General features: G+C 44.2%; 1 protein-coding gene across 5 annotated transcripts; it reads right to left on the reverse strand.

Moving 5' to 3' along the window:
* Positions 1-239: 239 nt before the first annotated feature.
* LOC103654764 (pre-mRNA-splicing factor CWC21) lies at positions 240-5,802 on the reverse strand. 5 transcript variants are annotated; one of them, XR_002750446.1, is made up of 5 exons: positions 5,258-5,797; positions 3,746-3,836; positions 2,117-2,188; positions 1,707-1,785; positions 240-1,618 (listed from the first exon to the last, which is right to left on the reverse strand). XR_002750446.1 is itself a non-coding variant. In XM_020552889.3 (1 exon), the coding sequence occupies exon 1, from the start codon at positions 5,656-5,658 to the stop codon at positions 5,233-5,235; it is 426 nt and encodes a 141-aa protein (XP_020408478.1). In that variant the 5' UTR covers positions 5,659-5,802; the 3' UTR covers positions 5,050-5,232. The 5 variants fall into 5 exon arrangements, 1 of the variants encoding a protein (XP_020408478.1); XR_002750445.1 differs by adding an exon at positions 2,767-3,206 and having other exon boundaries at positions 240-1,785; XR_566318.3 differs by having other exon boundaries at positions 240-1,785.
* Between the last annotated feature and the right edge of the window lie 21,272 nt (positions 5,803-27,074).

Raw genomic sequence — 27,074 nt, forward strand, 5'->3', positions numbered from 1 at the left:
ATTCGACACAGACTGACAAGCTAACAACTTAGTCTCACAAAGTCACAAATAGCACATTTCTGAATAAGTCCAGGATTAACATGGACATAACTTATGTCTTCATTGAGACACAACCACAGTTTACACTTACAGGACAGTGCTACTGCCTCTGTTGCATAGTCGGAAGATGGGAAGAGAATGGAAGTCCGCATCTAGAAAATCTATCATGTTGTTAAGTGAAACCGGAAGCAATAAGTGCATTATATTTCCATAGACAATTATACAAATCATATGCTAGAGACAGATTTACTAAAGCATTAAAAACACATTCTATTTCCTCGGAAAATAACATCGCAAATGGAAATAAACTAACGAAGTACAGAGAAATACAGTTTGTAGAAATATTTTTTACAGGACAGTGCTGCCGCCTCTGTTGCATAGTCGGAAGAGAACGGAAGTCCGCATCTAGAAAATCTATCATGCTGTTAAGTGAAACTGGAAGCAATAAGTGCATTAGATTTCCATAGACAACTATACAAATCATATGCTATAGACAGATTTGCTAAAGCATTAGAAACACATTCTATTTCCTCATAAAATAAAATCACAAATGGAAATAAACTAACAAAGTACAGTTTGTAGAATTTTTTTCTCAAACAACATAGAGTATGAAATCACCATAGTTCCTACTAATTATAATTTGTTTAGTAATACTTCACATATGAAATCACCATATGAGGACGTAACCTTGAGAGAAGGTCTGACTGAGCACAGAATGCTCTCAGCACAACAGCATATGCCGATCGCTTCAAGGAGTAAATCTGAAATGCCTTCTAGGAAAAGGACATACAATTAAGAATTCAGATATTACAGATGGGTACCAAATGATCCCCTCACATTGTACTACAATACTAATCTTAACAGCCTTATATTAAACTGTACAATTATAGCCTTTTAGCTTTTAATGTTATATATTGTAGCATTTGCAAATAATGTATACTTAGGCATATCACTCATTTGATTGAATGTTTCTTCGTAGCAGGTCAATAAGTTCAGATTACTTGGAATTTTCAAAGACCTAAGAATATTTATTCGCCCTTGAAACTTTGCAGTTGATTTGGATAGATTATTCAGACCTGAATAAAAGAAGCTTTTTTGGGAATGTTAAGCTCGAGTGTCAACTGTCGACAATAGGATCATTGCCATTAACCAGGTTACCTAATTCAGAAGGAAGGGAGCCAGTTAAATTGTTCGTGCCTAAACTCCAAAAATCACATAAATAGTAAGACCAGGTTAGAAGCATTAAATTTGTGGGTGGAATATCCTTACCATAGAAGCATGATGATAACTGGTAGAATAAACGAAGACGTAAATTTGTTTCCTCTCTAATAGGAAGAGCTTGAAGTGGTTTGAGGCAAGTTAAATTGTCATGCATTTAATTCAGTGGTGATTACACACCTGAATAGTTGTGATATGTACATGCACGTGAGTTAAATTGAGGACACGTTTTTTGTAAATCTATATTTCTTATCAGATAGGTCATGACACTACAAAGTCCATTTCTTACAGGATTATGAGATTGACAAGGTTCCCCAGCTCCTTAGGAATACTTCCTGATAATGCATTGCCAGAAAGCGACCTTGTGTGTTGATGAAGGGAGAAGAATTAGGTTTAGGTTTCGATGTTATCCAGATCATGGAGTAATTTAAGTTTTAAATCTATCTCACATCTGTTGCAAAGCAGTCAATTCTCCAAGGAAGAAGGAACGATGGCGAAGGCCCTGTTAAGTAATTCTGTTGTAAATTCCTGAAACAACATACGGACAGGTATGGTCAAGTAGTAATAAAATAAATTAGCTTGGTAAAAAAATAAGCAAATTTCAAATGGGTTATGATGATGCATGAAACATTGGGACCTTTTCTTTCAGTTACTTGCATTGCAAAGCATATGGGGAAATATTTAAGGACATCCTTTTCATTTAATTGCAAAGCATATGTAAAACGATAGCCACTGTAGCAGATAAGTAGATAACCATAATCCGCTAAAAGCCTTAAAAGATAGGACGCACAAACTTTTTAACATCCAACAAACATGGCCTAGCTCGAGGAGCGAGAAACGAAGTTGGGAGAGTTCATACAGAGTTGTCAAGTGTCTGAGGTTCCTCGGCTCCTCGGGTATAGTACCAACCACATCCAGTTTGTTCATTTTCCTGCAGTCACAAGAGTGATGAAACACCCATTTGTTTGTACATTAATAGAGGTACAGGAAGATTCAAAGGGGTGACCTCAACATACAGAATCAACAAACAAGATAGAGACATCTAAAATCACAGATAGACCACATTATTAAGTTGCATGCACCAACCACACCAACCAGTTCAATCCAAAATCTTAAATTGATAGAAGAGGTGAACAATTCACTTATACTAGCTGTATGACCGTGCTTTGCTACGGAGTCAATATATAATGATAAGATACATTGAGATGCAGAAACACTATTTGTCGGTCTATACTCTCGTTAGCATCTTTTAAAAGTTAATTAGATTTACATACCTTAAAGATCTGCTAGAGAATATAAGAACATCCTATTTGCCAGTTCAATAGAATTTTTTTGCTACAATGATTGAGTCAATAAATAGCATAGTCAGATATAGGTGAACGAAATGTAAACATCGACTGGTCCGCGTCAAAGTTGTTGTTCACAGTTGTGAGAATTTTCTCGCCAGCAAAGATTGAGTTGCCCCAACAAGGAAGTAGAGCGTTGTATTCTACATGCTGAAAGCCTCACCATTGCCCTTGGCATCACGATTCGACCAATAATGACTATGCGGATCTTTTCCCAGATGTCTACAGGCTTGTGTGGAAAATTAGTTAGCTTGTGCAATCTAAGACTCTTATATCGGAGTTCTTAAAAGACGACTGATTTTGTTGTGCTCTCCGAGCTTTCCCGGTGCCACCACAATTCACGTCGCAGCATGCGCCCATCGTCCGCAACCTCTCCCTCACGCCCTGGCCTCCTCTGCCTCTTCTCGTTCTTGTTGTGCTCCACCGGCTCGCACCTGCAAAGGCCTCCTCCACCTCTTCCCGTTCTTGCTGTGCTCCACCGGCTCGCACCCGCAGTGGGCCTCCTCCGATCCTCCCCCACCACACACCTGCAACACGCCTTGATCCTTGGCAAACGCGTCCATCGGGACGCTGCCGCTTCTGTCGGGTGCGCCATCTGCTGGACTACAAGATCCCTCAATTAAGGACTCAACTTTTCATAGCTTTTTAACCAAAATTGTCATTAACAATATATTGACATATGTGTTATTAGGCTATTCAAATTTGGTTTGGTATACAAATAAGGTTTGCAAAGTAGAAATATTTCCTTCAAAAATGTGTGTCGACTTTAGCATTTCCATTTTTATGTTTACAATCACATCATGTTAAATGAAGTATTCTGACTCTTTCCACAATTTGCAGCAGGATTTATAGAATCACTTAGACATGCTAGCTTGCTTTTCTCACTTGCAACAATGCAACTATTTTAGGAATTGTAGCAGATGAGGAAGGCCTGAAAGCTCCCAGCATTGATGCAGATACATGGGTACTTAGATAGCAATCTAGAACTGTTTATATGGGCTACCATGTAATTAGCAATCTATGCCCTACCTCAATATGCATATTTCTGTTCAAACTACATCCATAGTTAAATAACATGTGCCCCGCTCTACTCATTTTTTCATTATGCATTGATTCATCTCTACAATATCCTATTTACTTACCGGTTCCATAGATGTTTCAAGCAATTCAGGTTGTCACCAGAGCAACTTGACCTATGTGCGCTACCTCCGTCTTGGCCAGCTGAGGTCTAACCTGCCCTTCAAAGTTTAAACAGAGTAATCCATACATGTAATTACATCCTTTTATATAATCCGTGCATGTAATTACATCCTAAACAGTCCCAGCCTATACCACTAAATGACCAGGAGAAAAAGGTACCAAGATGGATACAACATAAGCGATATGAGAACTTGCCAGCTATGCACAAAAAATGAGGCAATGCATTAGTGACCAGAACTCAACATGGAGGACATCGGAAATGGGCGTTGGCAGTTAACACACATGCAAAACAATATCAACATAAGGTTACTTGCTGAAGGCAGAAGAGCACCAATCTATCCGAGCAGTACAGGTGCAAGACAAGCGCGCAACAGAGGCTGAAAAATTGATAAAAACTTGCAAGTGTATAATTTAATGCAAGTATAAGCCACTATATGTGAAGTGATGCAAAATAATTATGTAAACATAGATCTCAATACAACAAATCAAGGTCACACAACAAAGTGTACTTAGCATAGGCCAATGAATAAAGGTAAAGAAACAACCTTTTCAATCAGATCCAGCATATCCTGATTGTCAATGAACACAATGTAGCTAAAAAGATTAGATTAGTGTATGATTGTCGACATATTTGTATGTCATTAAAAATTCTATATTGACTCTTTATAAATAATTTGTGCGATATTGAGAATATTTGTTTGGACATCGGTTCAATCTATTTGTGTCAGAGTATTTATAATATTAGTGTTACAACGATATTTTGCCATATGGAATTTGCATATCGTAGTAAGATTTGTCGTTCCGTATCTATGTTTTATACTATTTTTTTACTCTCGTGGCAACGCACGAGCACGGACCTAGTGTGGACATGAAATATGAGCATGGTCAGCTTCTATTGTCTATCGTCTGCATGAAAATGCCATCCAACAGAAAGTCTAATAATGGACAGGAAATCAACCGTTACAAAATACTACAGACTTTTGCACGGGAATGTATGAAATCATGCATGGCATCCATCTAAATCACACCAGCGCTGCTACCAATAATATTTATCAGGAAACAAATTAGGGCTTGTTCGGTTAGCTCTCAATCCATGTGGATTGAGTGGGATTGGATGGGTTTGAATCCCATACAAGTCAAACCTCTTCTCATTTTTTTCCAATCCCATCCAATCCATGTGTTTTGGGAATAACCGAACAAGCCCTTACATGGAAGAACTGTCTTCCACCACCATCCACTCCATCAATATGCAATTCTTCCCATATGTGCAAAGCTTGGGACTGATAAATGATTTTACGATCCAAAAGATGGACAAATGCACGAACATATAAACAGAACATAACTAGCTTTCACGATCCAAAAGACTCCCATACTAATATAGACGCCGACAGATAATCAACATCTGGGCTTATCTGCGGCAATCTGAAACCTAAAAGACGCCGACAGATCCATACCCTCTCACGGGCAGAGGCGGTCGCCCGGCGCCACGACCGCTCCCTGCCTCCTCCGCTGCCACGGCCGCGGCCGCCTCTGCCTCCGCGGCCTTGCGCGCCTCCGCGACGCGCTCCTCGATCTCGTCTTCGGTGTAGCCGTGCTCCTCGAGCGCGTCCCTGAGCACGAGCAGCTTGAGCTCGACTTGGCGCTTGCGGTCGTGCTCGAGGATCTCCTTGTTGGGCTTTCGCATCCCGCCGCCATCCGCGCCGGCGGCGTCGGGGGGCAGCGGCCTGTGGGGCCTGCCCGGACCCCCGCCGGATGTGGTGGAGCGGGGGCGGGGCTTGACGAAGAACGTGTTGCTCTGCGCGTAACCGTTGGTGCCCGACCCCCGCGCGGTCTGCAGCCCGATGCCGTTGTACATCGCGGCCGTCGGGCGGGGAGAAGCCGGTTGGATCGGCGGCGGCGCAATCCTAGGGCAAGGGAAGCCTGGCTAGGACGAAATTACATGTGAGATGAGAAGCAAGGGAGGAGCCGGTTGGATTATATTCTCCGAGAGTCCGAGTCCGTCCCCCCGGCCACGTGAGAGTATTTTCTACGGTAAAAGCGCCATCACCCTTTTTAATAGGAGCGGTTAGATTTTTATTGGTCGGCCGGCGTTTATTTATCCCGCAGCTATAAACGCTCAAGTAGAGGTCCACGTACGTCACTCTTTTATTGGTCGGCTGGCCTTTTTTATTACCTTCTCAATATATGTACGTCTTTTCACCTACTAAATATATATTGTTAACATATTTTCCAATGTCCTTTTTTTGCTTGTTTTTACAAGCATACATATGTTGCTAGAATTTTCATGTATATACTTACCAGCTATTTTTCTGATACACGGTTGCTACAACTACATGTAATGTCACGATCCAAATGTTTTTTACACAATTTAATTGAACCTTAACTAATTTTAGTTAAAAATAAATAGAAATAAACCTGTTTCGATCTGATTCTTAAATTTTATAGTGCAAAACATAGAGTCCATTACCACCCCAAGCTGCATGCGGTTATTACAACAGGTTGTACTTACAAATCGTTTTGTTTTAATCAGCCAGCGGAGGAATTTATATTTATAAAAATCTATTTCTGTTAGAAAGTGTAATGTATAAGGTATGTCTGGTTCATCTTTCTGAAGCAAATTCACTTCCAAAAATTTAGAACCTCAACCAAATAGATACAACAGTATAATAGATTTCTAAAAATCTCTAGATTCCTCTAATTCAATTTATAATCACCTTCTATCCCAGATTTTCTATATTATTGTCATTCATGTTACCAAAATATCATGCTACGAAGAATCTATAATTGACATTTGTTTTAGGGTTATGTTTGGTTTAGCATCATAAACCAGATTCACTGCCAAAAATCTATAATCTAAACCAAATATTTAGAATTAGTACGGCGGACTCAACTCCCGAGCAGAACGATCGAGCGCCCGGGCTTGTGCCAGTGAAAACGACTATGACTCGAGTAGTATATATGTATGCTCACCCATGAAGGTAGACCTGCTCTCGCCCATGTGGCGGCCAAGGTCCCGACGCAATGGCCAGAGACATTTCCGTTGTTGGGGTAGGGGCTCGATCCACATCCACATATGTTTGAGGGGGTGGCGTCGTCCCGAAGAGACCAAAGAGGGAGGGGGTCATCAGAGTTAGGTGCGGGAGAGAGGGAGTCACACCTGTGTGACCAAAAACACCTATGAGACGAGCTAGACATGTTCATTGTCTCATGGACAAGAAGTGGTTGGAGACAAGAAAGAAAAAAATATTTTCCAATGTCCTTTTTTTGCTTGTTTCTACAAGCATACATATGTTGCGAGAATTTTCATGTATATACTTATCAGCTATTTTCTGATACAAGGTTGCTACAACTGCATGTCATGTAACGTGACGATCCAAATGTTTTTCTCAATTTATTTGAGTCTTAACTATTTTTAGTTAAAAATAAATAGAAATAGAGCCCGTTTGATCTGATTTTTAAATTTTATAGTACAAAATATAGAGTCGAATTTTTAAACCTAATTAAACCTATATTTAATATTGATAATAGATATTCGAGCATTTGATGTGACACGAACTAAACTTTACTCGGTGGAACCAAATACACCCAAGTTACTTTTTTATATATATTCATAATAATATTTTATAATTAAATTTAATATCGCGTGCAAGGCAAGACGCATAAACTAGTTTTCTCTCATCTCCACCCCGTGGAGGAATTTATCTTTATAAGAATCTGTTTCTATTAGAAAGTGTAATGTACAGAGTATGTCTGGTTCAGCTTTCTAAACCAAATTCGCTCCCAAAAAATTAGAACCCCAACCAAACAAATACAACATTATAATGGATTTCTAAAAATCTCTAGATTCATCTAGTTCAATTTATAATCACCTTCTATCCCAAATTTTCTATATTATTACCATTCATGTTACCAAAATATCATATCATGAGGAATCTATAATTGACATTTGTTTTTTAGTGTATGTTTGGTTCGGCATCCTAAACCAGATTCGCCACCAAAAATCTATAATCTCTACCAAATATTTACAATTAGTGGCGGGCTCAACTCCCGAGCAGAACGATCGAGCGCCCGGGCTTGTGCTAGTGAAAACGGCTGTGACTCGAGAAGTATATATATGTATGCTCACCCATGAAGGTAGACCTGTCTCGCCCATGTGGCGGCCAAGGTCCCGACGCAATGGCCAGGGACATTCCTGTTGTCGGGGTAGGGGCTCGATCCACATCCACATATGTTTGAGGGGATAGCGTCGTCCCGAAGACACCAAAGAGGGAGGTGCGGGAGAGGAAGGAGTCACACACTCACACCTGTGACCAGAAACACCTATGAGACGAGCTAGAAAGGTTCGGTGTCTCATGGACAAGAAAGAAAAAAATAAACACCGGTATCTTCATAACTGATAGGTGAATAATTTTTTTTAAGTTTCATACCATCATAGCAGGTAAAACAAAGAGAAATTGTTTTCAATTTTGAACTAGAGTAAAAACATCTTTTAGCCTTTTGGGAAAGCAACAAAAGTAGATTCATTCCTGTACCGTACCGGCGCGCTGATCCCCTCCCAACGCTTCCTCTACCTAGCTCCATCTAATACCAAACATGATTTATAGTAAAAACAATCTTAACTAATTAATAAAATGAAACTGATTTTAGCAAATTTTATCTAAATCATCCTATAAACTCTTCATCCAAAATAACTACTTATAAGTCAAATCAACTATGTAAATTCGTGTTAGATTTAACATGGGCTCAATTTTTATTTTTATTTTATTAAATTATAAAGTTTAGATCCAAATTTAATACTACTCAGTTGCTCTACTCTAAGGGCTTCTTTGGCATGACTTTGCTATACTCTAGAGCAGCTTTAGTCAAAAACTCTAGGTGGAGCAGCTCTGCTCTAAAGTTTAGATTGCTTTCTCATAACAGGTGCCCGTTATAGGTAAATAACTCCAAACTCCATGTCTAGGTTGTTTTTAGAGATTTCAAAGCAACCGAAGAGGTATTCCAAAAAATTGTACTGCATCTCTGAAAACTCAAAACTCTATAGAGTCTGCAACTCTGGAGTTAGGGTGTTCGACAAGCTCTGGTCATCTCCTTGGAGTTTTGATCTAGAGACATGCTAGACACACCCTAAAACTCTAGATAGAGTATCTCTACTTCAAAAGTTTAGGTTGCTTCTCATAACAAGTGGCAGTGGCGGGTAAATAACTTTAAACTCTAAGTCTAGGTTGTTTTTTAAAGATTTCGGAGCAGCGAAAGAGATACTCCAAAAAATATAATGAAGCTCTCAAGACTCCATAAAATTTACAACTCCAGAGTTATTGTGTTTAACTAGCTCTCACAACAACACTGCTGCTCATTTTCGGTGGCCTCAATTATTTTCGGCGGCCAGGCCGAAGCCACCGAAAATGAGTAGTTATTTTCGGTGGCTTCTGACACGGCCGCCGAAAATTAAACTTTTTATACGTCGGTTTCTTCCTCCCTGTTTCCTACCACGCCGCCTCATCTCCACACCGCCCACGCCCCTGTCTCTCACAGCGCGCCCACGCCCTAGCAGCGCCGCACGCCGCCGCCGCTCGGCCGTCACCCGGCCCGGCCGCGCCGCCCCAGCCGCACACCGTCCACCGCCCGGGTTCTCCCGGACCGTCCCGGTCGCGCCGCCCCTGCAGCCACAGCTGTCGTTGCGCGCCGCCCCCTCCCCGGTAGCGCCCGTCGAGCTCTGCTCCCGCCACCGTTTCGCGCCCCGAGCACTTCTCCATAAGCAGGTTAATTTTTGTAGTAATTTATTTCATATTTTCGGCGGCAAAGGGCCTATTTTCGGTGGCTTCTGACACGGCCGCCAAAATCTAAACTTTTTAAACGTCGGTTTCTTCCTCCCTGTTTCTTCCCACGTCGTCGCATCTCCACACATCCCGCGCCCTTGCCTCTCACAACGCGCCCACGCCCCGGCAGCATCGCACACCGTCAGCCGGCCCGGCCGCGCCGCCCCCGCCGCACACCGCCCGGGTTCTCTCGGACTGTCCCGGCCGCGCCGCCCCCGCATCCACGGTTGCCGTCGTGCGCCACCCCCGCCCCGGCAGCGCCCGTCGAGCTCTCCTCTTGCCATCGTTTTGCACCCCGAGCCCTTCTCCATAAGCAGGTTAATTTTTTTAGTAATTTATTTCATATTTTTGGCGGCAATGGGCCTATTTTCGACGGCAAACTCTGGCCACCGAAAATACAGTTATTTTCAGCGGCTTCTGACACGATCGCCGAAAATTAAACTTTTTAAACGTTGGTTTCTTCCTCCCCGTTTCTTCCCACGCTGCCGCATCTCCACATAGCCCGCGCCCTTGCCTCTCACAGCACGCCCACGCCCCGGCAGCGTTGCATGCCGCCGCCGCCCGGCCACGCCACGCCTGTCGCTCGCTGTCAGCCAGCCCGGCCGCGCCGCCCTCGCCGCACACCGCCTGGGTTCTCCCGGACCGTCCCGGCCACGCCGCCCCCGCAGCCACGGCTGTCTTCGCGTGCCACCCCCGCTCCGACAGCGCCCGTCGTGCTCTCCTCCTGCCACCATTTTGCACCCCGAGCCCTTCTCCATAAGCAGGTTAATTTTTTTAGTAATTTATTTCATATCTTCGGCGAGAAAGGGCCTATTTACGGCAGCTGACTCTGGCCACCGAAAATAAGGTTATTTTTGGTGGCTTCTGACACGGCCGCTGAAAATTAAACTTTTTAAACGTCGGTTCCTTCCTCCCTGTTTCTTCCCATGCCACCGCATCTCCACACAACCTGCGCCCTTGCCTCTCACATCGCGCCCACGGCCCGGCAGCGTCACACGCCGCAGTCGCCCATCGCTCGGCCGTCAGCCGGCCCGGCCGCGCCGCCTTTGCCGCACACCGCCCGTGTTCTCCCAGACCCTCCTGGTCGCGCCGCCCCACAGCCACGGCTGCCGTCGCGCGCCGCCCCGGCAGCGCCCGTTGAGCTCTCCTCCTGCCACTGTTTCGTGCCCCGAGCCCTTCTCCACAAGAAGGTTAATTTTTTAGTAATTTATTTCAAATTTTCGGCGGCGAAGGGCCTATTTTTGGCGGCTTCTAGCCGCCAAAAATGATTGTAGCTGTTGTAGTGTTTGGCTAGCTCCTACTTGAAGTTTTGCTAAGGAGCCAAGCCAAACAACCCCTTAATACCATTTTAGCTTCTTATAATTTTTAACTATATATATTAACTCATCTTAAATAGATAGATTATATATGTTCTTATAAGAAAAAAGTTAAGATAGATTAACGGTGAACCGCACTTGAGCACCTCCACCACGAGTAGAGATGGGAATGGGTAAATACCCATCGGATATTACTATCTCATATCCATACCCACGACAAAAAAATAACCTCATCGGGTCACCTATATACATTGGTGGGTATGGATTTACCCAATACACATACTCATGTGGGTATGGGTCACCCTTACCCACAAAGATTATACATATATTAAAACTGTACATTATACAAATATCAAGTATATCCATCTAAATACCATTACAAAATTTCTAGCACCATTTAACCATCCATTCAACAACAACAAAGACAATTGGATAAATTAGCAACACTAGGATAGTACCACATAACACATTATATGTTCCATTACATGGTCATCAAATAGTCGTTAAGCCTTCTATGACACTATGGCCAAAAGGATGTTAAATAGTAAAAAAGATGGATGACTGAAGCCCAATTTCATGCTTTTGGGCTAAATTTATAGTGGGTATTTTATACCCATGGGTTAACGGGTATGGGTCAGGGAGGAACGTTCTAATACTCGTTTACCCATTGGTGAAGATTTGGCCAAATAAGAGACCCTCATGTAGAATATTTACCATATATATATAGTTTGTATATTTGGAGCCCTAAGCTTCCAATAACTAGAGGAAGCCCTGGCTCAACGGTGTCATCCGGTTCAGCCGCACCAGGTTCGAGCGTCTATAAAAACACCCCAAGCCGTTAGGGATTAGGTTTTAGCGATGGCGGCAGTTCCCTCGGGCGAGCGAGCGGCGGCGATCCCGGGAGAAAGCGGCGGTGGTGCCCTGAGGCGAGCGACTGGCGGCGGCGCTCCCTTAGGATCGAGCAATGGCGACGCTCCTAAGGCGAGCGGGCAAGCGTCGACGGTGCTCCCGAAGCGGACGAGCGGCGGTGGCGCACCCTAGACCCGGTGGCGACGACAGTTGCGTGAGGCGCGGTAGGCTTCGGCAGTGGCGGTGGTGGCCCTGAGCGAGCGTGGCGGCGACGGATTTGGGAAGCGTGCACGCGGCGACGGATCCTAGAGGCACGCATGCGACATCGGCTCCTCGGAGGCGCATGCCCCAGAGTGGCGCACACTAGTGTCCCACCTCCCGCGACGACGCCGACCTTCTCAAGGCGCGAGCGACGACGTGGACTTCCCTATGCGCGAGCAGTGGCGGATCGATGTCCCTATTTTTATGCTATTTTGTATACATATTTATGCCAACATCAATAGTTTTTATGATACATTGTCAGTTCATGGCTCTTCTTCCATCTTTTGTTTGTTCATGATATTTCTATTCGGATTTTATGTAAATGTTTGTTGATTTTTATGTAGTGTACCGTAATGCATAAATACCTTCGACTTGTAGCATAATTAATATCAGTATATATCATAAACTGTTCTAACGAGCCTAACTGCATGACTGTTGAAGATATCCTATATTTATGGATAAAATAAAGCATTGAAAATCAGTTTTTTATTTCTATGCATGTCAATCCATTTCCTTTTAACTCACATTCTTTTCATCCTAAATTTGTGTGTGCAACAAAAAACAGATTTTGTACACAATGTACCGCAGTGGATAAATACTTCGCCGTGTAATATAATTAGTATCAGTATATATATCATAAACTGGTTCTAACGAGCCTAAATGCACGACTGTTGGAGAGATCCTATATTTATGGAGGAAATTAAGCATTTAAATTAGATTTTTTTGTTTCCATGCATGCTAATCCATTTTCTTTCAAGGCACATTCTTGTCATCCTAAATTTGTACCCATGCAGCAGGAAACATATTTTTTACGCGGTGTACCATACTACATAAATATCTATACCATGTATCATAATTAGTATCAGTATATATTATAAACTGGTTCTAACAAGCCTAGATGCATGTGTGTTGAAGGGATCCTATATTTATGGATAAAATTAAGCATTTAAATTAGATTTTTTGTTTCCATGTATATCAATCCATTTTCTTTCAACACACATTCTTGTCATCCTAAATTTGTGCGCATATAGTAGGAAACATATTTTTTATGCAGTGTACCACACTGCATAAATATCTATGCTGTGTAGCATAATTCATATCAGTATATGTCATAAACTAGTTCCAACGAGCCTAACTGCATTGATGTTGGAGAGATCCTATATTTATGGAGGAAATAAAGCATTTAAATTAGATTTTTGTTTCCATAAATGACAATTCATTTCCTCTCAACACACCTTCTTGCCATCCTAAATTTGTGCACATGCAACAGAAAACTAATTTTCTACGCAGCGTACCATATTGCATAAATACCTACAACATGTAGCATAATTAATATTATTATATATCATAAAATCTTTCTAAAGAGCCTAGTTACATGGCTGTTATAGAGATCCGATATTTATGGACGGAATAAATCATTCAAATCATATTTTTTGTTTCCATACATATCAATCCATTTGTTAAATATGTGTGTATGTCTTCTGAAAGGGAATTAGGCTTACACCTAGTTCCTAAATAATTTTGGTGGTTGAATTGCTCAACACAAATAATTGGACTAACTAGTTTGCTCTAGTGTATAAGTTATACAGGTGCCAAAGGTTCACACTTAGCCAATAAAAAGACCAAGTATTGGGTTCAACAAAAGAGCAAAGGGACAACCGAAGGCACCTCTGGTCTGGCGCACCGGACTGTCCGGTGTGCCATCGGACAATGTCCGGTGCACCAGAGGACTCCAACTCCAACTCGTCACCTTCGGGAATTCTCAGAGCCGACGCGCTATAATTCACCGGACTGTCCGATATACACCGGACAGTGTCCGGTGCTCCAAGAGGACGCGGCTCTGAACTCGCCAGCCTCGGGAATTTGCAACGGCTGCTCCGCTATAATTCACCGGACATGTCCGGTGTACACCGGACTGTCCGGTGTAACAACGGGGCAACGGCTACTTCGGCGCCAACGGCTACCTGTGGGAGCATTAAATGCGCGCCAGCGCGCGCAGAAGTCAGGCACGCCCATGCTGGCGCACCGGACACTCTACAGTGCATGTCCGGTGCGCCACCGGACATCCAGGCGGGCCAAGAAGATAGAGCTCCAACGGTCGGAACCCAACGGTTTTGGTGACGTGGCTGGCGCACCGGACTGTCCGGTGCACCATGCGACAGACAGCCCCACCAAACGGCTAGTTTGGTGGTTGGGGCTATAAATACCCCCAACCACCCAACATTCATTGCATCCAAGTTTTCCACTTCTCAACCACTTACAAGAGCTAGGCATTCAATTCTAGACACACCAAAGAGATCAAATCCTCTCCAATTCCACACAAGGCTTTAGTGATTAGCGAGAGAGATTTGCCGTGTTCTTTTGAGCTCTTGCGCTTGGATTGCTTCTTTTCTTTCTCACTTGTTCTTGTGATCAAAACTCCATTGTAATCAAGGCAAGAGGCACCAATTGTGTGGTGGCCCTTGCGGGGAAGTTTTGTTCCCGGTTTTGATTTGAGAAGAGAAGCTCACTCGGTCGGAGGGACCGTTTGAGAGAGGGAAAGGGTTGAAAGAGACCCGGTCTTTGTGACCACCTCAACGGGGAGTAGGTTTGCGAGAACCGAACCTTGGTAAAACAAATCCTTATGTCTCACCGCTTTACTTGCTTGCGATTTGTTTTACGCCCTCTTGCGGACTCGTTTATATTTCTAACGCTAACCCGGCTTGTAGTTGTGTTTATATTTGTAAATTTCAGTTTCGCCCTATTCACCCCCCCTCTAGGCGACTATCAATTGGTATCAGAGCCCGGTGCTTCATTAGAGCCTAACCGCTCGAAGTGATGTCGGAAGATCACGCCAAGAAGGAGATGGAGACCGGCGAAAAGCCCACTACAAGCCACGGGAGCACTTCATCGGAAAAGTCCCGCACCAAGAGGAAGGAGAAGAAGAAGGACTCCTCCAAAGGGAAGGAGAAGAGATCTTCTTCACACCACAAAGAGAAGGAGGAGAAATCCTCTTCTCACAAGCCGCATTGGAGTGGGGACAAGAAAAAGAAGATGAGGAAGGTGGTCTACTACGAGACCGATTCTTCATCGGCATCCACCTCCGGCTCCGACGCGGCGTCTGTCACTTCAAAACGCCAAGAGCGTAAGAAGTATAGTAAGATCCCCCTACGCTACCCTCGCATTCCTAAACATACACCTTTACTTTCCGTCCCATTAGGCAAACCACCAACATTTGATGGTGAATATTATGCTAGGTGGAGTGATTTAATGCGATTTCATCTAACCTCACTCCACAAAAGTATATGGGATGTTGTTGAGTTTGGTGCACAGGTACCATCCGTAGGGGATGAAAACTATGATGAGGATGAAGTAGCCCAAATCGAGCACTTCAACTCCCAAGCCACGACCATACTCCTCGCCTCTCTAAGTAGAGAGGAATATAACAAGGTGCAAGGGTTGAAGAATGCGAAGGAGATTTGGGATCTACTCAAGACCGCGCACGAGGGTGATGAACTCACCAAGATCACCAAGCGGGAAACGATCGAGGGGGAGCTCGGTCGCTTCCGTCTTCGCCAAGGGGAGGAGCCACAAGATATGTACAACCGGCTCAAGACCTTGGTGAACCAAGTGCGCAACCTCGGGAGCAAGAAATGGGATGACCACGAGGTGGTTAAGGTTATTCTTAGATCACTCATCTTCCTTAACCCCACTCAAGTTCAATTAATTCATGGTAATCCTAGATATACTCTAATGACTCCCGAGGAAGTTATCGGGAATTTTGTGAGTTTTGAATGTATGATCAAGGTGAAAGGGAAATGTGCCCTTGGGCCATTTCTAAGTATTTTGGTGATTGAGTGCCAACACAAGTGCTTAAATGTGAATTTATGCTCATGGATGGACAAAGTGCAAATCAAGAGTAAAGGTATGTTTCTAAGCCTTAGTACATTGGTTTTGTGTACTAATATACTTGTCTAAGTATTAGAAACAGAAAGAAGAAGAAAAGAGAAGAGTTGGCTGTGTACAGCCAAAAGGCTGTTTCGGTCTGGGGCACCGGACTGTCCGGTGGTGCACCGGACAGTGTCCGGTGCGCCAGGCTGACTCGGCGTGAAGTGGCCGCTCTCGGGAATTTACCGGCGACGTACGACTATAATTCACCGGACTGTCCGGTGTGCACCGGACTGTCCGGTGAGCCAACGGTCGGCCGGGCCAACGGTCGACCGCGCGATCTGCGCGGGACACGTGGCCGAGCCAACGGCTAGAAGGGGGCACCGGACTGTCCGGTGTGCACCGGACATGTCCGGTGCGCCAACGGCTCCAAGGTCGCCAACGGTCGGCTTCGCCATTTAAGGAAGGAAATCGGGCACCGGACACTGTCCGGTGTGCACCGGACTGTCCGGTGCGCCCGATGACAGAAGGCAAGAATGGCCTTCCAGATTTGCTCTCAACGGCTCCTAGCTGCCTTGGGGCTATAAAAGGGACCCCTAGGCGCATGGAGGAAAATACCAAGCATTCCTACAACATTCCTAAGCACCAAGACATCGATTCCGCGCATTTGGTTCATTGTGATAGCATCTAGAGCTCTTGTTGAGTTGTGAACTCATTGAGTTGTGTTGCGAGCTCTTGTTGCGACTTGTGTGCGTGCTGTTGCTCTGATTTTGAGTCTTGTGTGCGTTGCTAGTTCCTCCCTTACTCCGCATTTCTTTGTGAATCACAAGTGTAAGGGCGAGAGGCTCCAAGTTGTGGAGATTCCTCGCAAACGGGATATTGAAAGGCAAAGCAAAACACCGTGGTATTCAAGTTGGTCTTTGGACCGCTTGAGAGGGGTTGATTGCAACCCTCGTCCGTTGGGACGCCACAACGTGGAGTAGACAAGCGTTGGTCTTGGCCGAACCACGGGATAAACCACTGTGTCATCTCTGTGTTTAATCTCTTGTGGTATTGTGTTTTGTTGAGACTCATCTCTAGCCACTTGGCGATTATTGTGCTAACACTTAACAAGTCTTTGTGGCTATAAGTTTAAGTTTCACAGGATCACCTATTCACCCCCCCTCTAGGTGCTCTCAATTGGTATCAGAGCCGTTCTCTTCACAAAGGGACTAACCGCCCGAAGAGATGGATCCTAAAGGGAAGGGAATCGTGATCAACGACAAGGAGAAGGAGTCCTTCGTCAACGAGCCAAGGGATGACAAGTCCAACGACTCAAGCTCGGGCCACAGACGCAAAGATGGGAAGAAGAAGAAGACAAGACGCATCAAGGAGATCGTCTACTACGACAGCGATGAGTCTACTTCCTCCCAAAAGGACGACGACGACTACGAGAAAAAGAAAACGGTCAATTCGAACTTTTCTTTTGATTATTCTCGTATTCCTCAAAATACTAATGCTCATTTATTATCTATTCCACTTGGTAAACCTCCTCATTTTGATGGAGAGGACTACGGATTTTGGAGTCACAAAATGCGTAGTCACTTGTTCTCTCTCCATCCTAGCATATGGGAGATTGTAGAGAGTGGAATGCACTTTGATAGTACGGATAGTCCCATGTTTATTAATGAACAGATTCATAAAAATGCACAAGCTACTACTGTGTTGCTAGCCTCCTTGTGCAGGGACGAGTACCATAAGGTGAGCGGCTTGGACAATGCCAAGCAGATCTGGGACACCCTCAAGATCTCTCATGAGGGGAATGATGTCACCTTGCTCACCAAGATGGAGTTGGTGGAAGGCGAGCTTGGACGATTCGCAATGATAAGGGGCGAGGAGCCAACCCAAACATACAACAGGCTCAAGACCCTTATCAACAAAATAAGGAGCTACGGAAGCACGCGATGGACGGACCACGACGTCGTCCGCCTAATGCTAAGGTCCTTTACCGTTCTTGATCCTCATTTGGTGAACAATATTCGTGAAAATCCTAGGTACACCAAGATGTCGCCCGAAGAAATTCTTGGGAAGTTCGTAAGCGGGCGAATGATGATCAAGGAGGCGAGATATGTGGACGACGCGTTGAACGGTCCTATTCATGAGCCTCAACCCATTGCTCTCAAGGCAACGAGGAGCAAAGAGGCGCTACCGAGCAAGGTGGCGCAAGTTGAGGCAGCCGGGCTAAATAATGAGGAGATGGCCCTCATCATTAAGCGCTTCAAGACGGCGCTTAAAGGTCGCAAGGGACAGCCAAGCAAGACCAAGACAAAGGAGAAGCGCTCGTGCTTCAAATGTGGTAAGATTGGTCATTTCATTGCTAACTGTCCCGATAATGAAAGTGACCAGGAAAAGGGGAACAAAAGGGAGAAGAAGAAGCATTACAAGAAGGCCAAGGGCGAGGCACATATCGGAAAGGAGTGGGATTCGGATTGCTCTTCCTCCAACTCCGACAATGAAGGACTCGCCGCCACTGCCTTCAACAAGTCATCCCTCTTCCCCAACGAGCGTCACACTTGCCTCATGGCAAGGGAGAAGAAAGTAAGCACTCATGATACTAGTACTTATGCTTCTTCAAGTGAGGATGAGTCTAGTGATGATGATGAGATAGACTACTCATGCTTATTCAAGGGATTAGATAGATCTAAAATTAATAAGATTAATGAGTTGATTGATGCTTTGAATGACAAAAATAGATTGCTAGAAAAACAAGAGGATCTTTTATATGAGGAGCATGATAAATTTGTTAGTGCACAAAAATCTCTTGCTCTAGAAATCAAAAGGAATGAAGTGCTCTCTAGTGAATTATCTTCTTGTCATGAAACCATTGCTACTTTAAAAAGTGTTAATGATGATTTAAATGCTAAACTAGAAGTAGCTAGTAAATCTAGTTCTTGTGTAGAACATGTTACAATCTGTAAAAGATGTACAGATTTCGATATTGATGCTTGTAGTGATCATTTAGTTTCAATTTCCAAATTAAATGAGGAATTGGCTAGTCTTAATGCCCAACTTAAGACTAGCAAGAATGAATTTGATAAGCTGAAATTTGCAAGGGATGCCTACACGATTGGTAGACACCCCTCAATTAAGGATGGACTTGGCTACAAGAGGGAAGCCAAGGACTTGACAAGCCATAAGGCTCCTATCTCCGCCAAGGAGAAAGGGAAGGCTCCTATGGCTAGTAGTACTAAAAGGAACCATGCTTTTATGTATCATGATAGGAGACAAACTAGAAATGCTTATAGGAGTTATAATGCTTATGATGATTTTGACTCTCATGCCATGTTTGCTTCTAGTTCTTCCTATATGCATGGTAGAAATATGTCTAGGAGAAATGTTATTCATAATATGCCTAGGAAAAATGTTGTTAATGTTCCTAGGAAAGTAAATGAACCTTCTACAATATATCATGCTTTAAATGCTTCTTTTGCTATTTGTAGAAAGGATAGGAAAATAGTTGCTAGGAAGTTAGGGGCAAAATGCAAGGGAGACAAAACTTGCATTTGGGTCCCTAAGGATATTTGCACTAACCTTGTAGGACCCAACATGAGTTGGGTACCTAAGACCCAAGCCTAAATTTGCCTTGCAGGTTTATGCATCCGGGGGTTCAAGCTGGATTATCGACAGCGGATGCACAAACCATATGACGGGGGAGAAGAAGATGTTCACCTCCTACGTCAAGAATAAGGATTCCCAAGATTCAATAATATTCGGTGATGGGAATCAAGGCAAGGTAAAAGGGCTAGGTAAAATTGCAATCTCCAATGAGCACTCTATCTCTAATGTGTTTTTAGTAGAGTCTCTTGGATATAATTTACTATCTGTTAGTCAATTGTGCAATATGGGATATAACTGTTTATTCACAAACATAGATGTGTTTGTCTTTAGAAGATGTGATGGTTCACTAGCTTTTAAGGGTGTACTAGACGGCAAACTGTACTTAGTTGATTTTGCAAAAGAAGAGGCCGGTCTAGATGCATGCTTAATGGCTAAGACTTGCATGGGCTGGTTGTGGCATCGCCGCTTAGCAAATGTGGGGATGAAGAACCTCCACAAGCTTCTAAAGGGAGAACACGTGATAGGTCTAACCAATGTCCATTTCGAAAAAGATAGACCTTGTGCAGCTTGTCAAGCAGGTAAACAAGTGGGAGGAGCACATCACAGCAAGAATGTGATGACCACGTCAAGACCTCTGGAGCTGCTGCATATGGACCTCTTCGGACCCGTCGCCTATCTGAGCAAAGGAGGAAGTAAGTATGGTCTAGTCATTGTTGATGACTTTTCCCGCTTGACTTGGGTGTTCTTTTTGCAGGATAAGTCTGAAACCCAAGGGACCCTCAAGCGCTTCCTAAGGAGAGCTCAAAATGAGTTTGAGCTCAAGGTGAAGAAGATAAGGAGCGACAACGGGTCCGAGTTCAAGAACCTTCAAGTGGAGGAGTTCCTTGAGGAGGAAGGGATCAAGCACGAGTTCTCCGCTCCCTACACACCACAGCAAAATGGTGTGGTAGAAAGGAAGAACAGGACGCTAATCGATATGGCGAGGACGATGCTTGGAGAATTCAAGACCCCCGAGCGTTTTTGGTCGGAAGCCGTGAACACGGCTTGCCACGCCATCAACAGGGTCTACCTTCATCGCCTCCTCAAGAAGACTTCGTATGAGCTACTAACCGGTAACAAACCCAATGTATCTTACTTTCGTGTATTTGGGAGTAAATGCTACATTCTAGTGAAGAAGGGTAGAAATTCTAAGTTTGCTCCCAAAGCTGTAGAAGGGTTTTTGTTAGGTTATGATTCAAATACAAAGGCGTATAGGGTCTTCAACAAATCATCGGGTTTAGTTGAAGTCTCTAGCGACGTTGTATTTGATGAGACTAATGGCTCTCCAAGAGAGCAAGTTGTTAATTGTGATGATGTAGATGAAGAAGATGTTCCAACGGCCGCTATACGAACCATGGCGATTGGAGAAGTGCGGCCACAGGAACAAGATGAACGAGATCAACCTTCTTCCTCAACAACGGTGCATCCCCCAACTCAAGACGATGAACAGGTTCATCAAAAGGAGGCGTGTGATCAAGGGGGAGCACAAGATGATCACGTGATGGAGGAAGAAGCGCAACCGGCACCTCCAACCCAAGTTCGAGCGGTGATTCAAAGGGATCATCCCGTCGACCAAATTTTGGGTGACATTAGTAAGGGAGTAACTACTCGATCTCGATTAGTTAATTTTTGTGAGCATTACTCCTTTGTCTCTTCTATTGAGCCTTTCAGGGTAGAGGAGGCCCTGCTAGATCCGGATTGGGTATTGGCCATGCAGGAGGAACTCAACAACTTCAAGCGCAATGAAGTTTGGACACTGGTGCCTCGTCCCAAGCAAAATGTTGTGGGAACCAAGTGGGTGTTCCGCAACAAACAGGACGAGCACGGGGTGGTGACGAGGAACAAGGCTCGACTTGTGGCAAAAGGTTATGCCCAAGTCGCAGGTTTGGACTTTGAGGAGACTTTTGCTCCTGTGGCTAGGCTAGAATCAATTCGTATCTTGCTAGCATATGCCGCTCACCATTCTTTCAGGTTGTACCAAATGGATGTGAAGAGCGCGTTCCTCAACGGGTCGATCAAGGAGGAGGTGTACGTAGAGCAACCCCTGGCTTTGAGGATGAACGGTACCCCGACCATGTGTGTAAGCTCTCTAAGGCGCTCTATGGACTTAAGCAAGCCCCAAGAGCATGGTATGAATGCCTTAGAGACTTTTTAATTGCTAATGCTTTCAAGGTTGGGAAAGCCGATCCAACTCTTTTTACTAAGACTTGCAATGGTGATCTTTTTGTGTGCCAAATTTATGTCGATGACATAATATTTGGTTCTACTAATCAAAAGTCGTGTGAAGAGTTTAGCAGGGTGATGACGCAGAAATTTGAGATGTCGATGATGGGCGAGTTGAACTACTTCCTTGGGTTCCAAGTGAAGCAACTCAAGGACGGCACCTTCATCTCCCAAACAAAGTACACGCAAGACTTGCTGAAGCGGTTTGGGATGAAGGACGCCAAGCCCGCAAAGACTCCGATGGGGACCGACGGACACACCGACCTCAACAAAGGAGGTAAGTCCGTTGATCAAAAAGCATACCGGTCAATGATAGGGTCTTTACTTTATTTATGTGCTAGTAGACCGGATATTATGCTTAGCGTATGCATGTGTGCTAGATTTCAATCCGATCCTAAGGAGTGTCACTTAGTGGCGGTGAAGCGAATTCTTAGATATTTGGTTGCTACGCCTTGCTTCGGGCTCTGGTATCCAAAGGGGTCTACCTTTGACTTGGTTGGATACTCAGACTCCGACTATGCTGGATGTAAGGTCGATAGGAAGAGTACATCAGGGACGTGCCAATTCTTAGGAAGGTCCCTGGTGTCATGGAACTCTAAGAAACAAACCTCCGTTGCCCTATCCACCGCTGAGGCCGAGTACGTTGCCGCAGGACAGTGTTGTGCGCAACTACTGTGGATGAGGCAAACCCTCCGGGACTTTGGCTACAATCTGAGCAAAGTCCCACTCCTATGTGACAATGAGAGTGCTATCCGCATGGCGGAAAATCTTGTTGAACACAGCCGCACAAAGCACATAGACATCCGGCATCACTTTTTGAGAGACCACCAGCAAAAGGGAGATATCGAAGTGTTTCATGTTAGCACCGAGAACCAGCTAGCCGATATCTTTACCAAGCCTCTAGATGAGAAGACCTTTTGCAGGTTGCGTAGTGAGCTAAATGTCTTAGATTCGCGGAACTTGGATTGATTTATAGCATACATGTGTTAATGCCCTTGATCATGTTCATTATGCATTTCGTTGCTTACTTATGGTGCTCAAGTTGTACAAACACTCCCCGGACCTCACAAGTCCTTTGTACAAGTGATGCACATATGTAGGGGGAGCTGTGCTACAACTTGACCCTTTGAGACTAACCATGTGCTTGAGTTTGCTTGTTTTAGTCTCAAAAGAGAATTGAAAGGGAAAAGGTGGACTTGGACCATGCAAGACTTCCACTGCACTCCGATGAAAAGAGTAACCTTTCCAAGTTCATCTTTACACTCTTATTGCCTATTTGCTCTTAATTGAAGATTTTGGTGAGGCAATGGGGTTATCGGGCCAAGGTTGATCCCGTTTTGGTGCTTGATGCCAAAGGGGGAGAAAATAAAGGCCAAAGCAATAGATGGATCAGCTACCACTTGAGAAATTTTGAAAATAGTAGAATAGAGCTTTTGGTTTGTCAAAACTCTTGCATTGTCTCTTTTGTCAAAAGTTGGCCTCTTGTGGGGAGAAGTGTTGATTATGGGAAATAGGGGGAGTTTTTGAAATCTTTGATCAATCTCTTTTGGAATGACTCTCTTTATGCTTCAACATGTGTGTTTGACTTAGAGATAGAGATTTGAGTTTGATTTGCAAAAACAAACCAAGTGGTGGCAAAGGATGATCCATATATGCCAAAAATGAATCAAAATAAAATTTGAGTTCTATTTGAAGCGATTTTGCACTTATTCTAGTTGCTTTATGTTGTGTTGGCATAAATCACCAAAAAGGGGGAGATTGAAAGGGAAATGTGCCCTTGGGCCATTTCTAAGTATTTTGGTGATTGAGTGCCAACACAAGTGCTTAAATGTGAATTTATGCTCATGGATGGACAAAGTGCAAATCAAGAGTAAAGGTATGTTTCTAAGCCTTAGTACATTGGTTTTGTGTACTAATATACTTGTCTAAGTATTAGAAACAGAAAGAAGAAGAAAAGAGAAGAGTTGGCTGTGTACAGCCAAAAGGCTGTTTCGGTCTGGGGCACCGGACTGTCCGGTGGTGCACCGGACAGTGTCCGGTGCGCCAGGCTGACTCGGCGTGAAGTGGCCGCTCTCGGGAATTTACCGGCGACGTACGGCTATAATTCACCGGACTGTCCGGTGTGCACCGGACTGTCCGGTGAGCCAACGGTCGGCCGGGCCAACGGTCGACCGCGCGATCTGCGCGGGACACGTGGCCGAGCCAACGGCTAGAAGGGGGCACCGGACTGTCCGGTGTGCACCGGACATGTCCGGTGCGCCAACGGCTCCAAGGTCGCCAATGGTCGGCTTCGCCATTTAAGGAAGGAAATCGGGCACCGGACACTGTCCGGTGTGCACCGGACTGTCCGGTGCGCCCGATGACAGAAGGCAAGAATGGCCTTCCAGATTTGCTCTCAATGGCTCCTAGCTGCCTTGGGGCTATAAAAGGGACCCCTAGGCGCATGGAGGAAAATACCAAGCATTCCTACAACATTCCTAAGCACCAAGACATCGATTCCGCGCATTTGGTTCATTGTGATAGCATCTAGAGCTCTTGTTGAGTTGTGAACTCATTGAGTTGTGTTGCGAGCTCTTGTTGCGACTTGTGTGCGTGCTGTTGCTCTGATTTTGAGTCTTGTGTGCGTTGCTAGTTCCTCCCTTACTCCGCATTTCTTTGTGAATCACAAGTGTAAGGGCGAGAGGCTCCAAGTTGTGGAGATTCCTCGCAAACGGGATATTGAAAGGCAAAGCAAAACACCGTGGTATTCAAGTTGGTCTTTGGACCGCTTGAGAGGGGTTGATTGCAACCCTCGTCCGTTGGGACGCCACAACGTGGAGTAGGCAAGCGTTGGTCTTGGCCGAACCACGGGATAAACCACTGTGTCATCTCTGTGTTTAATCTCTTGTGGTATTGTGTTTTGTTGAGACTCATCTCTAGCCACTTGGCGATTATTGTGCTAACACTTAACAAGTTTTTGTGGCTATAAGTTTAAGTTTCACAGGATCACCTATTAACCCCCCCTCTAGGTGCTCTCACAAGGGCTCAAAGAAGATCAACAAGCTTGATGATCCCTCCACATCCGAAACACAACCCGTGGCGTTCAAGGCGACGAAGGAGAAGAAGGAGGAGTCTACACCAAGTAGACAACCAATCGACGCTTCAAAGCTCGACAACGAGGAGATGGCTTTAATCATCAAAAGCTTTCACCAAATCCTCAAGCAACGGAAGGGGAAGGATTACAAATCCCGTTCCAAGAAGGTTTGCTACAAGTGTGGTAAGCCCGGTCACTTTATTGCTAAATGTCCATTATCAAGTGACAGTGACAGGGATAATGACAAGAAGGGCAAGAGGAGAGAAAAGAAAAGGTACCACAAGAAGAGGGGCGGCGATGCCCACGTGTGCCGCGAGTGGGACTCCGATGAGAGCTCCACCGACTCCTCCGACGACGAGGACGCCGCCAACATCGCCATCACCAAGGGACTCCTCTTCCCCAACGTCGGCCACAAGTGCCTCATGGCAAAGGACGGCAAGAGGAAGAAGGTTAAATCCAAATCATCCACTAAATATGAGTCTTCTAGTGATGATAATGCTAGTGATGAGGAGGATAACTTGCGTACCCTTTTTGCCAATCTTAACATGGATCAAAAAGAAAAATTAAATGAATTAATTAGTGCTATTCATGAAAAGGATGATCTTTTGGATTCCCATGAGGACTTCCTAATTAAGGAAAATAAGAAACATGTTAAGGTTAAAAATGCTTATGCTCTAGAAATAGAAAAATGTGAGAAATTAACTAGTGAGCTAAGCACATGCCATGACACTATTACCAACCTTAGAAATGAAAATGCCAAATTAATTGCTAAGGTTGATTCTCATATTTGTAATGTTTCAACTTCCAATCCTAGAGATGATAATGTTGATTTACTTGCTAGGATTGATGAGTTGAATGTTTCTCTTGCTAGCCTTAGAATTGAGAATGAAAAATTGCTTGCTAAGGCTAAAGATTTTGATGCTTGCAATGCTACTATTTCCGACCTTAGAACTAAGAATGATATATTGCATGCTAAGGTTGTAGAATTAAAATCTTGCAAAACCTCTACATCTACCGTTGAGCACACTTCTATTTGTACTAGATGTAGAGATATTGATGTTAATGCTATTCATGATCACATGACTCTAATTAAACAGCAAAATGATCATATAGCAAAATTAGATGCTAAAATTGCCAAGCATAACTTAGAAAATGAAAAATTTAAATTTGCTAGAAGTATGCTCTATAGTGGGAGACGCCCTGGCATTAAGGATGGCATCGGCTTCCAAAAGGGAGACAATGCCAAAATTAGTGCCCCTCCTAAGAAATTGTCAAACTTTGTTAAGGGCAAGGCTCCCATGCCTCAGGATAACGAGGGTTACATTTTATACCCTGTCGGTTATCCCGAGAGCAAAATTAGGAGAATTCATTCTAGGAAGTCTCACTCTGGCCCTAATCATGCATTTATGTATAAGGGTGAGACATCTAGCTCTAGGCAACCAACCCGTGCTAAGTTGCCTAAGAAGAAAACTCCTAGTGCAACAAACGAACATAGCTTTTCATTTAAAACTTTTGATGCATCATATGTTTTGACTAACAAATCCGGCAAGGTCGTTGCCAAGTATGTTGGGGGCAAACACAAGAGCTCCAAAACTTGTGTTTGGGTTCCCAAAGTTCTTGTTTCTAATGCTAAAGGACCCAAAACCGTTTGGGTACCTAAAGTCAAGAACTAAACTTGTTTTGTAGTTTTATGCATCCGGGGGCTCAAGTTGGATCATCGATAGCGGGTGCACAAACCACATGACTGGGGAGAAGAGAATGTTCTCCTCCTATGAGAAAAACCAAGATCCCCAACGAGCTATCACATTCGGGGATGGAAATCAAGGTTTGGTCAAAGGATTGGGTAAAATTGCTATATCACCTGACCATTCTATTTCCAATGTTTTTCTTGTAGATTCATTAGATTACAACTTGCTTTCTGTATCTCAATTATGCAAAATGGGCTACAACTGTCTCTTTACTGATGTAGGTGTCACTGTCTTTAGAAGAAGTGATGATTCAATAGCATTTAAGGGTGTGTTAGAGGGTCAGCTATACTTAGTAGATTTTGATAGAGCTGAACTCGACACATGCTTAATTGCTAAGACTAACATGGGTTGGCTCTGGCACCGCCGACTAGCCCATGTTGGGATGAAGAATCTTCATAAGCTTCTAAAGGGAGAGCACATTTTAGGACTAACCAATGTTCATTTTGAGAAAGACAGGATTTGTAGCGCATGCCAAGCAGGAA

Source organism: Zea mays, chromosome 4 (assembly GCF_902167145.1).
Source record: "Zea mays cultivar B73 chromosome 4, Zm-B73-REFERENCE-NAM-5.0, whole genome shotgun sequence".
Taxonomy (NCBI): Eukaryota; Viridiplantae; Streptophyta; class Magnoliopsida; order Poales; family Poaceae; genus Zea; species Zea mays.

Excerpts from the sequence above, each read along its gene's own strand:
- LOC103654764 (XM_020552889.3), bottom strand. The coding sequence starts at position 5,658 with ATGTACAACGGCATCGGGCTGCAGACCGCGCGGGGGTCGGGCACCAAC.